The sequence below is a fragment of the Scomber scombrus genome, chromosome 7 (genome assembly GCF_963691925.1).
Source record: "Scomber scombrus chromosome 7, fScoSco1.1, whole genome shotgun sequence".
NCBI lineage: Eukaryota > Metazoa > Chordata > Actinopteri > Scombriformes > Scombridae > Scomber > Scomber scombrus.
In genome coordinates this window covers 18425100-18441408 of record NC_084976.1, presented here as the reverse complement: position 1 = coordinate 18441408, position 16309 = coordinate 18425100, and the positions used below count along the sequence as shown (strand labels likewise).

Below are 16309 nucleotides of genomic sequence, written 5' to 3'. Positions count from 1 at the left end.
TCTATTCTGATATCATGACACAGCCTTACGAAAGCAGGAGGTTTGCATATTTAATGGCTTTTGGTGAACAAAATTGCAACTGTAGCTGAGTAATGCTGATATTAGACTGATAGCTATCTTAAAATAGCATTTTATCTAGACTATGTACTTTTTAGGACACCAATTTATCAGCGAATGCCATTAATGGATAAATCAACAAAGAATGAAAACTATTTTTTTATATACTTTATTACAAATTTTGGCAGCCACTTCCGACAAAGCTTAAGTACAACAGCTTGAACATTAAACATATATTTATAACATTATTTCTATGACTTTTTGTCAAAACTCATCTTGGTTGCTCCTTGTGTCTCGTAGATGTTTGAGAGAAGTCAGCACCTCCTCTGTTGGCCTCTTCCCCAACTGTTTTCCCCCTCTGCTCCGCACATTCACGCTTCCACTCTCACTCTCCTTATCTCCCACAACTGGAGAAAAATACAAAGAAACATTTTAAAAATGCTCAACTGTATCATGTGTAGAAATATTAATTGCAATGATTGATTTAGTGAAGTTAACTTTAAGAACATCAGTGATGGACTGCCCCGGCAGCCGAATGATTACTGTACATGCCACATAATTATAATGTCCCTGGCTCGACTTCAGCCAGGGACCCGTAATGCATGTCATACCCATTTCTCTCCCCTTGTTTCTTCACTGCCCACCACCCAATAAAGGCAAAAATGCCAAAAAAAAAAGAAAAGAAAAGAACATCAGCGACAGACTTTGGTATTTTAAGTAGCTACAGTTTTCATCCTATTATTCATCTTTACCAAATATGTAGTTGTACTGAGCCAGCTGAGCAGAACGAATCTTCTTATTTAAGGTCGCTCCCTGATCTTCACTCAAATCAACCATGAAGCCGGCTTCACGGAACTGCTGGGCCACCTTATGAGAACAGAGAAGTACGTCAATGAAGACTGTATCTGTCATGTGCTTCTTACATTAACTAATTAATAATGACAGCCAGGAAGAAAAATGGTTTACTGCTGTACCACAAGGAAATCTTCATCATGGACTGACCTGCTTGGCGTATGACTCGCTGTTGCCCCCCACAGGAATAACCATGACTTGCGCTGGCGACAACCACAGTGGCCTCATTGAGGGAAAAGAGAGAGAGACTGAAGGTTCAGGTACAGATAGTTTCATAACAGCCTAATAAAATGTGTCCGACTCTGTATTATCATTATTTTTATTATAATCATTATTATGATTATTATTGTCTTCTCACCATTTTCCCCCAAAGTTTTCAGCCAGTATAGCAAACATTCTCTCCAGCGATCCCAGCACTGCTCTGTGGATCATTACTGGTCTGTGTAACTGCCCATCTTGCCTGAGAGAAAGGTAAAAATGGTAAGGGGGTTGGGTGATATGACAATATATACAGGCAACATTCATTTGTCAATAATCCAAGAGTTTTTAATCTGTATATCGTGGCATCTTTCCTATAATATATGTGGGTTTATTGGGATATTGTGTGCAAATCCATCAGTAAGACTGTGTTGGGAATTCTGTGTTGTATTGTACATTAATGTGAATAAGCATCTTAATCTGTAGAGTATTTAATTAGTTAGTTTACTAGTCTTGCAATACCAGGCATTCAAAGAGCTCTGCTGAAGGCTGGGGATTTCTAAATGTACAGTAGCTACTTGAACGGTGGTGAAAATGGCCGCTAATAAACATACACCCCTTTCACCTGACTATTAATTATAGTCAAGTAATCTTCTCATGGTCAGTGTTAACAGGAGGGATGATTATAGTGAGCAAAGGCTCAGTTGCATTTATGGAAAATGTGCTGTCTCATGACAAACCAGTGTAACAATATAAAACTCACATATACAGTGATAAATGATTTAATCCTTTTTGGTCACTCCGACTGCACATGGAGTGTCAGAGACCATGAGGGAAGTAGGGCAGACTGATAACAGGCATAACAAGGTTAAAGGCAGAAACAGATAGTGTTGGCCTGAACTCATAAATTCAATAAAGGGCTAATCTTTATTGATCAAATTAGACCCCTATGAAGTTAGATTTGTGCAATTTAAACTTGAGCAATTACAGGACATCATAGACAGCAAGCATGTGGGTTTATCAAACAAACAAGCACATGCTACTCAAGTGCCAACGTGCAGGTTTAAATCAATACAGGTGTAAAAAGGACAGAAGGCCAAATCATCATGACCAACTCACCCAACATACTGGAGATCAAATCTGATAGGCAGCTGGAAGTCCAACTGGATTGTGGCACACTGGTGTTGTCTTCCAATGGCATCTTTGATCTGGATGTCGATCTGTGATGAAACATTTAGGCGTGTGTTAATATCAGGATTCATTTCTCTATTCAAGCCAAAATATACACATCTGTATTTAGAGCTCTGACCTCAGAGACGCTGCTGGAGACAGATTAGATTTTTGTGAACAGTAATAAAAACGAGTTGCTGAGAGATGCTCCACTAGCTAACTGTGGCACACACACCCTAGCTACATGGTTATGAGGAATGTCTGTTTCATCGAGTGTGTTTGTGTGTCTAACCCCACCCTGTCTTGACCTACCTCAACTCTCTGTGCCTCCACATGAGCCCGCCTGACGCTGACTTCCTCTTGATGTTTACTGCCTTCTTGGACGAGTAGTGTAAATATGAAATCGCCTCAAAGAAAACCAAGTTACGCCTCTTTCTATTTTCATACAAAAACACCATAACTATAAATATTCTGTGAACAACACCGAATATTTATTTGTGTTTCTGTGGCCTCAGACAGTGACAGTGATGACTGTCATCATTTAGTGCTCAGAATGTCTCTGCGAAGCCAGAAGCAAAAAGAATCAAATAGAAATACTAAAATGAGTTAAACATAAAAGTGAGACTGTGATGCCATCTAAGCACTGCCTTTGAAGAAAAGGTGCAACATTTTGGGAAATACGCTGATTCCCAAGATCAACATTGATTATAATTGACTAAATGTTGCAGCTCTGAGGTTGAATAAACTAATTAGAAGTAGCTTTTACCATGACGGAGAACTCTGCCAAAGAATACAGTGAGTAGGGGACCAACAGTCTTTTGGCTAATTGCAACAGATTCTGCGATAAACAATATTTGCACTTGTGTGTAGAAATCAGTTTCCTTCACTGTATGTTGCCCTTCCCACTGACCTTTGGTCCGTAGAACGCTCCGTCTCCTGGGTTCAACTCCCACCGCTCACCAAACTGCTGCAGACTTCTCTCCAACTGCTGCTCTCACACACACACACACACACACACACACACACACACACACACACACACACACACACACACACACACACACACACACACACACACACACACACACACACACACACACACACACACACACACACACACACACACACACACACACACACACACACACACACACACACACACACAGTAAGTAGGCATAGTAAAAAGGGTAAGTACATTAATGCACATTACGATGTGTGTGTGTGTGTATAAAGGAGCTGTGGGACCAAGGAACCATAATGTTCAATTACACTCAATTGAATCAGCTTAAATTGCTGCTGTGCCTATTTAAAAAGGCATCCATGGGGAGATTTAGAGATTTACATCTAACCAGCAGCTCGACACAGAGCAGCCCTCTACTGGAAAGTACCACCCGCATAAATGATTGCTTAAGTGGATATCATTATACTGTGTCATCTTGTTAAAAGACTTTTTACTGTAGCTGTGATTTATAGGACATACACATTTGAACAGCTGGTCCTGTCGAGGACTAAGTATGTTTTGGCCCTTTACTTTATATTCAGCAAAACAAAATATGATTAAAATGTGTGTGTACCTGTTCAGCATTGTCCCACTGTTCAGGCTCTCCGAGGCACGGTGTGGGACGTGTAGACAAGAGGCAGTGGAAGGAAAACCCAAACACTTGATAAACACTCCTCACAAAGTCCAAACAAGCAACAATCTCTTCTTCCAGCTGGAAAGAAAAATGGGAAAAGGACAAGGCTAACAATGAGCTTAGAGACTACGCTTAGAGCAAAAGTTCAAGGGGTTCAATTCAAACCAAGTTGGGAAGAAAAAAGAAAAAAAATCTTCCACTGTATTTACTGTAAAGCTCTGAGTGCTCCAGAGATTAAATTAGTATTTCAATGCTGAAGTAGTGATTCTTATCATGTGACTATGATCTCTGTGACTCGACAGGATGTCAACAGAGATGCTGGAGGAGCACAATCAGTATCATGGGAACATTCCAGGGAACTATATAGGGGATCGGGATTACACAGACTGTACAGCCACTGAGATGCACATATGGAGGTGTAATGTTTGAACAGGACAAAGACCTTCATTCATTCAGGCAGCGGCCACCTGGAATGTCTCAGGAGTTATTTGTACAACCCATCTAATCATCGTAATATGGTTCCACATGTGTCCCATTTGCAGTTTCTATACCTTAACAAATAAGTTCATACATTTTTCAAGGGTCCTTAAACAATATTCAGGTACTCAAACAAACACTGACACATTTTTCTTGCAGTAATCATTCCTCCTGTTTATATAGTGACCATTAAGAGATCCCTTCATAATGCACAGTCAATGCAAATGATGGGCGACAAAATCTGCAGTCCAAAAGTGTATTTAAAAGTTAATTTAAAGATAATATGTGACTTCACTCACAAAGAGGCAGCTGAAGCCTCATATCTTCAAATACATTTTTGCTTAAAGATGCAGTGTGTAGAATTTAAAATATAACATTCCTCAGTGTAAATTAGTGTATAATCTGAAAATAAGAATCTTTGTGTTGTCGTTACCTTGGGGGGGTTATTCAGCTGGTTGCGATCTGCAACCTCAAAGTTGGATACCGATGATCAATAAACCCTACACTGGACCTTGAAAACGACAACTGGATTTTGTACCTCATCACTTACATATTAAGCACTTTTATAGGGATCTTCTAATGGTCAGTATGAACAGGAGGAATTACAGTAATGATTACAGCAAGCAAAACCTGTTTCAATATTCATATCAGCACCTGACAAGACCTAAAAAGTTGTAAATGTATCCTTTAAGAAGTATGCTGTGGTCTACAAAATTGAAATTGCTATAAAAAATACAAAAAATAAATAGAAAATCAGTATATTTATGTGCTAAGGGTGTACCTGCTCAGGTGTGCAGAAGATGTGAGCATCATCTTGGCAGAATCTGCGAACACGAGTGAGACCTCCTAGAGCTCCAGAGAGCTCATTACGATGTAGCGCCCCAAAGTCGGCCCATCGCAGAGGAAGCTCCCGCCACGAACGCACACGCTGCTCAAAAATGAGGCTGAGCACAGGACAGGAGAGTCAGAGCACTGGAGTACAGGAGTGTGTAAATGTGAGTGTGTGTATGTATGTGGTGTGTGCCCACCAGTGTGCGGGGCAGTTCATGGGTTTGAGTGCGTAGATCTGAGAGCCCTTTGATGTCACAGTGAACATGTTCTCGCTGTAGTGTTCCCAGTGGCCTGAGCGCTCCCATAATGCAGTGCTGTACAGAGTCGGGGTCACGACCTCGGTGAAACCTCGCCTTCGGTATTCACTCTGCAAGAAGTCAGTAAGGAAGGAAGTGTGAGACATTGAGACAATGAGTTCAAGACACGGTCAGACTGTCACAACATTGTAATAATTGAAGGCTAACAAAAGCAATATCCTGATGGCTGATATGAACATGTGCATCCCGAGGGTGCAATTAACACAGTTCATTTATTGCATTTACTGTTATGTTAATGTATGGACATGTGTGTTCAGGGCTTCCGCAAGAAAGTTGTTAGGCACGGTGACCAATGCAGTTTTTTTGAGGGGGGTGGTGGACTGGAAGGCAAGCAAGACATGGGAACTTGGCTTAGGTTTTCAGGAGTTTTAACATTTTTACTGAAAAATAGTCTAAATCATACACGAATAACATCCTATATTAACCAAATGAAGGAAACACTGAATCAGCTGCATTTTGTAATTACAGACAGAACTATAGTCATAGTTGAAGTTAGCATTATCGATTAAGACACGTGAGGTATTTCACTTTTAGTTGCATTTACAGAACTCAACACGGTGATCAAGTTTCAGTTCATTTAGGGCAGAGGTGAAGTGGTTATTTTTTATTCAATATTTTACTATCTTTGCTGTCAAAAAAGAGAGTGACTGACGTCTGAGAAAGCCAAACATAGACTACAGGGTTTAAAGTAATTGCGTAATGATTTTATAATAACTACACAATTCTGAATTACTGTACAGACTGGTGTCTAATACTGGTTAAGAGCAGGTCAGGTGACGCATATTGACCCATTAACACTGACAAGAAACAGAATCTTTGGTTTCATATTTCGTTCACTGTTTCCTCATTTATATGTAATCTCTTTTAAGGGTTCAGAGTACAAATTAACTTGTGTCTGTGTGGCTATCTGAGTGGTGTTTTGTAGCAGTTTTCATATTTTTCAGCTCTATGATCATTTTCTACTTTGTAAAGACAAGGTCCCAAATCAGGGGAATAATAATAAGTATCCCAGCATGTCCCAAATAATAATAATAATAATAATAATAATAATAATAATAAGGGATAATAATGTAAGTGTTCTGTAAACCTAGAAAAGTATTGCTATTTAGGGAGTACATCTGCATTATGTGGAAAAAAGTTGTATAGAGCCTTTTATGGGTCCAGATGGAGCTGCAAAAAATCTCAAACTGCCTCAGCTCGGCCAAATACTATGAATTTGAAAATGAAAATAATCTGGGGGTGTGGAGCTAGAAAGAAGTGAGGTCACCAGACCTTCGCAGCCTGCTCCTCATCTCTACTTGAGGTCAGCAGCTTGAGGCTACAGTTGCTGCTACTAGCATGACACATCTGAATCTGTGAGGGAACCATAAGTGGTAAAGTTGCATTGTGGGAAATATAGTTGCTAGGTTTTGACAAGGAAGATAGATAGATAGATAGATATATATATGTATAGATATATATATATATATATATAGATATATATAGATATATTTATAGATATAAATATCTATATATAGATATATATATATATAGATATAAATATCTATATATATATATATGTATATATTAAAAAATATATAATATAATATAATATCTCTGGTTCTGCTTCATCCAAACTGTCCATCATGAGTCCAACCACGTTGTATGGGAGCAATGCTAAATTGGTGGAAACTCTTTTAAAGTAAAACCTACAGCTGATCAAAATGCTCTTCTATATAGAATAAAGTACACAGCGTGTATGGTCACCTTAATAAAGTCAGTGAGAGTGCTGTAGATGTGGGCTCCTTTAGGAAGGAAGAAGCAGCTGCCTGGACTGACGTCGTTGAAGAAGAACAGCTCCTGGTCCTGTGAAAGCACAGATAAATGACATTTATGACCAGGAATCACTTTTTTCACTATTCATTTTTTACTTAATAGTTGAATCTAATCAACTCTTCTAATGTGAATTTCTATTTTACCGTCCCAATGCGTCTGTGGTCCCTCCTCCGTGCCTCATCCTGCTCCTTCTCCCACTCCTCCTTATCCTTCTCCCCTGGAAAGGCCACACCTAACAGACGCATCAAACTTGCGGACTCTGTCTGATTGGCCAGGGTCACGGTCGACAGCTGGGATGTGAGAGGGCAGACGAGGACAGTGTGGAGCAGTGGATGTGAAAAGGGAGAGAAGAAATAATGAGTAAATAGAGGGAAAAGAAAGGGAGAGTGAGGGTCAGCCAGAAGAGGAAGGCTGGACCGATGAGGGTGACAGCATGTGTGATGGATGGCAGTGTGTTTGTAAGAGACCAGAACAGGAAACTGGCCTCTGAAAAACACAACATCCTGCTGTTGATATTTCCAGATTTGCTGCCATGGAATCCCAGTCTGCCCAGTGACAGCCCAGTATGGAAAACACCTCCTGTTCGCTGGATCAATAAAAACGAGGAAAATTCCATTTACCCAGCATGTGTCCAACAAGACGGATGGTGACAAATGTTTCCAAAATATTCCAAACATATTTTTAACGATTACACAAGGTTCATCCAGCATCTTTGACCATCGTCTGCCACATAAATTCTAAATGTCATTTTTCGTTTGCTGTTTTTACTTTAAAATAGGTTCAAAGTATCAAATTATAATAAAATAATAGAATTATAATAGATAAAACAGTGTTTGGCTTTCAGGGCACTACCCATCGATCCACAAGCTGCAATTTAATAAAGTTGCTAATTCACTAAATTTAAGAAATAATGACATTCCGGAGCAGTTGTGAAATTAAAATTCAACGACAAGAAAACAGAAACAGGAGACAAAACCACACAGGGCCATGCAGAGGACAGATGATTACACACACACACACACACACACAACACACACACATACCTGGAGCATCTTAAAGACCTTGAGGAGGCCAGTGTGTGGGAGGAGGGGGCCATTACAGACTGCTATGCTGTCTCCACACCTGCATCACACATAAAAGTCTTTTAGTGAGGGTTTACAAGACACTAGCGAGTAAGTCAACATCAGGTGTGGGTACTTATACGTGCCTGTAAACTGAGACAGTGGGGCCGTCATTCATCTGCTCTTCAAGAAGCTGCAGTCTCAGCTTACTGTTCTGTAACAACACCCACAAAACACACAGATCATTCATATTTATGAGTTAAATATAGACAACAGGACAATAAGAAGAAGCCTGACCTTTATAAGCAAATACTAGGACAGCAGACTGTATCATTTGTATTCATAAATACGAGCCACTCCCACACAGTGAGAATTATCACTGAGAACAGCACATTAGCAGAAGTCAACATATATAAACGCTCAGTGACACAAGCTGCTGCAGGTACAGTGTGAGTTAGTACGGAAGAATGACAGCAGGTCACTGTTATACTATTTATATTATTATATTGTTCTGTTAATTCTTAATCTTAATGGGATTTATGATCCATTAAGAAATAACAAATCAACACCAGAAGGGCAGAATTAGCAAAGTGAAAACATAAAACGCTTATAAGCTCCATGAATGATGGAAAAATGTGAATTACCATCCCAAACAGATGGTTTCTGTTATTTTTTGTTTGTTTGTTTTTCTGTGTGCGGGTGTTAGTCTTGTTATATTTTAGTTATTGCCATTATGTAAAGTAACAATATGTTGTTAAAAAGATTTAAGTGGGGGAAAAAACACTAATCAAACATTCTACATCTTTTAAACAACAAACTATATCTTCAAAACACTATATCTTCAAGGCAGACACACTGACACGTCTGCAGGAGAAGCACAGGTGTCATTAACGACATTTGATAACGACTGCAGTTCATTTTTGTGAGCCAGTTTCAGAGACTTGGTATTGTGCATGCTGGCTCATGCTGGGATACTATAAAAGAAAATGAGCAGTTATTAATATTATTAGTTACACCTGTGCTTTACTTGCTATGGCAAGTCAAAAGTGTTTTCTATGGAAAAAATGATCTATTTGTCATCTCTGTTTCAACACAGAGGGAGTGAGTTTCTAACCTGGAAAAGCTCCTGGATCTCTTCTGTATTGAGCTCCAGCCTGGACAGAGGAAGTTTGAGGGCTGCAGCTGCTTTACATCTCTCCTCCACATCGCTCATAGACAGGATGCTTTGGGTGAGCACAGATTCAGGAAAAAAAAAAAGAAACATCAAAAGCTGAAAAAGCTGTGACAGAGCCAGGTTGTGTGGTAGAAACATCGGCTTAGATGAACAGAAGCTTAGAAAACAAAACCAAATATCATTAAATTATCACTTTTGTAACACTATATTTTAAGTCCCGATATTTAGCTTTTATAAGCAATAGATAGATAGATAATCTATTGTCATTGCACCTAAAATACAACAGAACTTTGTTTAGCATTCCCAATCCAAGCAGCATATATAACAACATACAAACACTTAATACACTACTATACACACTATAATGAGGTTTTAAGCAAATATGGAAACATTACTATATAACTACTATGTGATTTACAACATTGACATTCATTGTTGGCTTACACCATCTAGTTATGAATTCCCATAACAGGACTTATAGCTGTTGCCAAATACATGAAATAGAACTTATATCTCTAATAACTCATTATAATGTGTTGTAAACATATAAACATTTATTTACTGTTTGTATAATATATATAAACGCTAAATAAGGGACTTTAAGTGTAATTGTTAGCATTAATTTTTCAGTTGAAATTCTCAGTGGCCTAACATTAATACAGTTTTCTCATCTATAAAAACAACATCATTTTTTTATACTTAAGTCACTGTTGTTAACTTTAAAGCCTAAAAGAAAAGATGCATCAATGTTCACAATCTTCAAATCCTCAGCAAAAAGGCAGCGATGTTTGCACTGCATTATTTTCAACACTTTTCTATTTAGTTCAGTTTTAATGAAAACAAGTGTTCAAAATATTTGAGTTCAAGCATTTTGACTAGCTGAGGCTATTTTCCACAATGACATGTTTGATTCTGTTCATTTCCCTTCATGGAAACCATTTCAATGGTAAAAAGCAACTTTTAACTCAATACAACCACAAAGAACTTTCTGATTTACTGAAGTATCTTGAAATCATCATCAACTTGAAATTTGATGTGTGAATTGACAATGCACTCAGTGATGACGTGACCTCTGTTCCTTTATCAGTGTGTCTCACCTGTTCTCCAGCAGATGGTCACAGTACAGCCCGAGCTCCGACGCTCCTTCTCTGCACACCTCGGCACCAAATACGCCTTCCAACACCGCGCCCAGGACACACGCTCCTGTCCTCCATGCTGCCTGTCAAGAAGACAGAGGTGCAGAGAAGTTCAGATGTAGAAATCTAGGAGGTGTAGGTGCTGTCATTCTTCATTTGAAAGGTTTCTATATGGGTTGGAAAGATCTATCAATGAAAGCTGGTCTCGAAATGTCATGTTATCTATTAGCAACACTGTTGTCATTTAATGCCCTCTAATGTTTCATCCCAATTATCCACCTGTCCTTCCTTCACTTTTAAGATGTCTTCCACTCAAGTCATGAAAGGGTGATTGGGAAAAGAAAATTGATATGATAATTATATCTTAGAATATTAAGATCTACCTTTAAAGGTAATGTGTAAACACAAGGTAAAGGCAGCATTAAAGAAATGTAATTACCTGTCTTCCCTCAAGTGTGTCAAACCCAAGAAGTTGTAGTTCACAGTCCGTCTCTAAAGCCTGTCCGAGCTCCCACAGCTCTCCATTCACCTTACTGACCAACGCTCCTTTCACACTGCAACAACACATGCAGTAACAGTTATAACAATGAAGCTACAACAAAAACGATTGTAGGATACATATCTGTATGTATTGTGTATTTACCGGATACTCTGAGCAACAGAGACAGGTGTGGTGACGCCAGCTGTTCCCTTTACTGTTCGGCCATCAGACAATTGGATACTGAGAGGCTTCTTCTCTGTAGCTTTAGCTCTTTTCTTCTGGTCTTGTTTCCCCCTGAGAGACTCAAAGACTCGCAGCCGCTCCGATAAAGCAGGCGAAACCTGCAGCTGGACAGGAAAGATGCAGGTAATGAAAAGATGAGCAGGTGACAGAAGTGAAATGTGAAGTGAGGGGTTGGGGCCAATAGAAGAGAGAGAGATAATATAAAATTGTAGTTTTTCTATTGTAGTGTTGTAATTTTTGTTATAACAATGTCATACGAATTTGAATTTCATCTTCTTCTCAGTTTAAACTCTGAAATGTGTCACCATTCTGCCATATTCTTAACTTTATCCGTTCTTGTTGAGTGCCTTCACAAATTATAAATGCCTCAGCCTGTTTTAACATCTTTTCTACATTCATTTTTTCCATCATAAACTGTATCCCCAGCCCTAGTTTAAAGTGAAGAGTACCTTCATTGGTATAAATAGGGTGAATAAAAATATTAGAAAATCACCCTTCAGTATTTATAACTGTTGCACCTAAACTCAACTAAAAATCTGACCTTCATGAACATGATAAGCTTCAGTTTTTGTTTGAACTGTTGATTAAACTTTATGGTCAATTTGGAGGCTTCAATTTGTGATGCTGTTGAATTATCATGCATTATATGAAGCAGCATTTATATTTTGTCCTCCCCATTTATATCAGCAATGGTGGACAAAATATTTGAAACATCTCTCAGTGCAACACAGTACAATTCAACAGCATCACAAACTACATCCTCAAAAAAGACCATAAAGCTGTTTAAAACAGATTAAACAAAAACTGAACATTAGTTTTAACTAAGTGTACCTAATAAACCGGTGTGTATTGATACACCAATATCAACACTGTATTGATACTACATCATATGATTATCAGCAATGTGATAAAAGTTTCAAGGTTATCTTTTCCTCAGCTTAATGGATTTTCCTCTAACTATATCACTCATTTAATAGTATTACCATAGAATAGTAATGTAATGTAGGGATGCAACAATTATATTTATTATCAATTCATCTTTCATTATTTCTTGATCAAGCAATAAGTTGTTTTGTCTATGAAGTATCAGAAAATGTTGAAAAATGTTGATTACTGTTTCATTAAGCCCACGATGCAATGTCAAATGTCCTGTTGTCCCAACAGATAATCCACAACCCAAAAATATTTAGTTTAACTGGCATAGAGGATAAAACATTCAAACAGAAATATTCACATTTAGGTAGCTGGAACCAGAGAATTTTGGCATTTTTCTTGTCTTTTTAGAGTTACAGATCAATTTTCAAGGTCAATCAACTGATCATTGCAGCTCTATAAAGTAGTGCCATATATCAAAAGTCAGAATATTACATACAGTATTAATGTGATAACTTTTTAGAGTCTCATAAACAAATGAGAGCGAGAGAGAGAGCAGTGAGAGGAAGTGGAGGATATGATTGGGCCCATTTCACTCATATCAAATACTGTATATACTGTAGTACACTCCTTTAAATTTATATATTTGTATTCTTCATCCCATACATAAGTAATTAAAGCTGTCTGTCCAAAACTCAAGCACCAGGCTTTTATCAAAACACCTAAGACAAACAGAAAATCATCAATAAGAGTACAAATAATTAACCTATGAGACAATAACACATCTATGCCCCCAGCAGCTGCAGCTCTCAACACATCCCACACTGAAGGCTAATGTTAGTTAGCTGCAGTCACAGTAAAAACACTCTCGCACCTTGCTGTACTTCCTGTGCACGCCAAGTGTCGACCGACAGATAACCTGCCGGAGCAGCTGTGTCACTGCCATCCCAAACACACACGTCTACACACACACATGCGCTCATTTCCCAACAAACACGCCTCATTCACCTACACTCTTCCCTGCGAGCGGCCATAACGGCGGAAGCACGGATTAAGGACAGCGGCGGTGACGTAGTAGGTGAATGGAACACTGTGACGCTGCGTGCGCGCTCCTGAGCGGATACACCAGAGCGCGCGTCCACAGCGCAGCTACACACACGGATAAATGGGGACACATCTGCAGCTATTTCGACAGGGCTGTGGAATAATAACCCGATTCAACACCTGAAGCCATGCACAGTCGGGCATTTCACTGGATTAAAAATATACTGAAATGTTAACGAACAACTCGTTTTCACTTTGGAAAGCGAAGCACAACACAAACCCATCCATAATGATATGAGATCAGCTAAACTGCGTGGTTTTCAACACTGAGCGCCACCGACCTGCTGCATCATGAGCTCCATGTGGGGAAAATTGCGCACTTTGCTTTATGAGCCATCCACTATCTGCTGCCACATCAGTAACTAAATAGAGAAAATCAAACTAAATGCAAATTATATCTCAACCTCGACGAAAACTATTTTAACTGATCAAATATTTTAAAGATTATTTTGTGGAAACTATTTCAACAAAGACGCAATGAAAAAAAGTTATAAAATGTTGAACTTAAAAACTGAGCGCAGGTAGACTAGTATAGCATTAGGAGGCCTTCGTAAGTTAATAAACTAATAATACGGAATACGGGGCGTGATGTTTTGGTTTTGACCATTTCCAGAGGGATTGGTTTAGACTGGTATGTGTAACTAAAAATAAAAACTAAAGATGAGGTACCACTGAATGACCACATGGGGGAGCTGAAACACTTCTGCATTTTAACAGAGAAGAGTTTCCATCACTGAGTTGGTGACATCACTCCAAACTAGCAACATCAGGACCAATTCACTGTGGTTCACTATGGTGGGATTATCAGCACTTTACTGCACTCTTTGTGGGTTTTAAAACATGGGGCTGCGCCCAGTATGTGCTCACACACCATTGTCACATGTCCATGGTGAATATGGTTAAAAGCAGACTAAATGTGTGATTTAGTGGTTAGAAGTTTGGTATGTACACAAGTTAAATGTTTAATAGCAAGATGTCTTTCTAAAATAATAATAAGGAGAGCTGGTATTTTAAGAATAAACAGTTCCGCTAATATCAAATCTGAATTATTTACTGTTAACTAGAGATTAATAGCACACAGGCCACCATTAAACTTTTCCCTGTGAATGTCCATTGTCTCTGAAAGGTTGTCGCAACAACTTCTTGCATCATTATTGTGATTATGTGGTACAATTAGGCTCCTTTTAAGATAATTTCCAATAGTGGCATTCCAGTAAATGTCATGACTGAATTATTGCTAAACTGGGTTATCAACCAGTCACTGTCACAATGTGCACGTGTGGTCCATGTAATGTTGAATAGCGAGGTGTAAAACTGAAACACTGGTGTTACAAAGTTTTAAATTACATGTCAAGAATGTGGCTCTGCAACAACAGTGTGCATTTTAGTGTTCAGGTGTTGAAAGTAAGAAAAAGAAACAAAAATCAGTCTTCTCAAAGAGGTAATGAGCGAAAGGTTATAGAAGAAAATGTTATAGAAAACAGCAAATAGCCTCTGTTGTTAAACTAACACAAAGCACCTGCTGCTTACAGTCAACGGTGCAACCACAAACAAAATGACAGAAATAGTGAATATGTGTGAAAATTGGATACAAGTATTTCCATGAAAGCACTGAGACTCAAGTGATTTCTTTAAAAAAAAAGAAAAGAAAAAGTCTTCCTCATGTTACTGTGATATACTCTATGTAGAAAAAAAAAGAATCCACATCTTAAAAGTATGCATATATTCACTGTGACAAATATTTGCTGCAGGATGTGTGCATGTTCATCACACCAGAAAGGATTGGACACTCAAAGACCAGTGATATAGCATCATTGATGAGAACAGCAAGAGCAGTTAAACTTATCAGATACACACAGACCATCAGCTTTGTCACATCTTCAGTCATTTTCAAAACTCAATTCGTCAAACAAAAGTTGTCGTGAGGTCAAGAGAAAACCTACGTTTAACTTGGCAGGTGATAAGTTAGCTGCGTATAACAATTAATTCAACTTTTCTCTGTCAGACAGTGTGATCCAGTGAGTGATTGCCGAGATGATGGACAGTTTACAGAAGGTGGTAACAGACTTGTAAAACATTCAGTAACACATCGTAACACTGTAGTGAAAAATGTGATATTGGTTGTTACATTTTTACAATGTAAGTGCTCATTGTGTCTTTAACTGCTTTTTTTTTTTTTTTTTTTAAGTTAACTTGTAAATGAACAAAGAAGACAAACACACACTCCATGATCAGATAAACAGAAGAGGCTTTGAGCAGCAACACCTGACATGCACCTCTCGTTACGTGGGGACAAGTTATTTAACTAAAACCTCTGCAATCCCTGCAGAAGAATGAGGATTATTGCCGTTGTGCCGACTTTTTTGTAACCCCACGAGTAAGATGTGCAGAAGTGTTTTTGGACAAAACCAAGGTAAGCACAGGGGCTCAGGGGCAAAAGCATGAAATTAGCAAAAGAAACAAAAAAGGAGAGGAAGGGGCAAACAACTGGAGTATTTTTAAAATTAACCATTTAAAAAAAACAATCCTAATTAGCTCAAATCTTTTCACCCTCTGATGCCATCTGTGGGTGCTGCTGCAAATGCAAAATACGCCAATTATGTCTAGTAGAAAAATACAGCGCAAACAAAAAAAGAGCAGAAAAAAAAGAAAAAACAAAGGCGTTATGAAAATGGCAGCAGCTGTGGAGGTAAATGAAAACAATTTCTCTGAAAACATGGCAGAAAAATTTAGCTGAACAGCGCACATAAACTAAACAGCGCAATTCAAGAGAAAAATATTGACTAAAATAAAATACCTCCCCCCCAAGTTGAATTGAAACTCTGGATTTTATTCAAGTCAGTACATGTTGAAGCCTAGCATGAGCGTGGTTCAAACTCCCCCACC

The 16309-nt window shown here is 38.5% G+C and overlaps 1 protein-coding gene across 2 annotated transcripts; it reads right to left on the bottom strand.

The window, feature by feature from the left end:
• Positions 1 to 210: 210 nt before the first annotated feature.
• Positions 211 to 13705, bottom strand: tars2 (threonyl-tRNA synthetase 2, mitochondrial). 2 transcript variants are annotated; one of them, XM_062421917.1, is made up of 18 exons: positions 13194 to 13705; positions 11366 to 11550; positions 11162 to 11276; positions 10684 to 10805; positions 9527 to 9635; positions 8559 to 8626; positions 8395 to 8473; positions 7495 to 7641; positions 7283 to 7381; positions 5417 to 5586; positions 5170 to 5332; positions 3852 to 3989; positions 3188 to 3265; positions 2227 to 2327; positions 1268 to 1369; positions 1060 to 1132; positions 810 to 924; positions 211 to 464 (listed from the first exon to the last, which is right to left on the bottom strand). In XM_062421917.1, exons 1-18 carry the CDS (start codon positions 13263 to 13265, stop codon positions 322 to 324), a joined length of 2079 nt encoding a protein of 692 aa, XP_062277901.1. In that variant the 5' UTR covers positions 13266 to 13705; the 3' UTR covers positions 211 to 321. The 2 variants fall into 2 exon arrangements, with proteins under 2 accessions (XP_062277901.1, XP_062277902.1); XM_062421918.1 differs by having other exon boundaries at positions 11366 to 11544; positions 13194 to 13704.
• Positions 13706 to 16309: the final 2604 nt, after the last annotated feature.

Bases quoted from the DNA above. Each gene is read 5' to 3' on its own strand.
- tars2 (XM_062421917.1), bottom strand. From the start codon at position 13,265: ATGGCAGTGACACAGCTGCTCCGGCAGGTTATCTGTCGGTCGACACTT. The intron at 11,277-11,365 runs GTAAATACACAA...GTGTTGTTGCAG, and splicing joins TCTGTTGCTCAGAGTATCCG to TGTGAAAGGAGCGTTGGTCA. The intron at 5,333-5,416 runs GTGGGCACACAC...TCCTGTGCTCAG, and splicing joins ATGAACTGCCCCGCACACTG to CCTCATTTTTGAGCAGCGTG.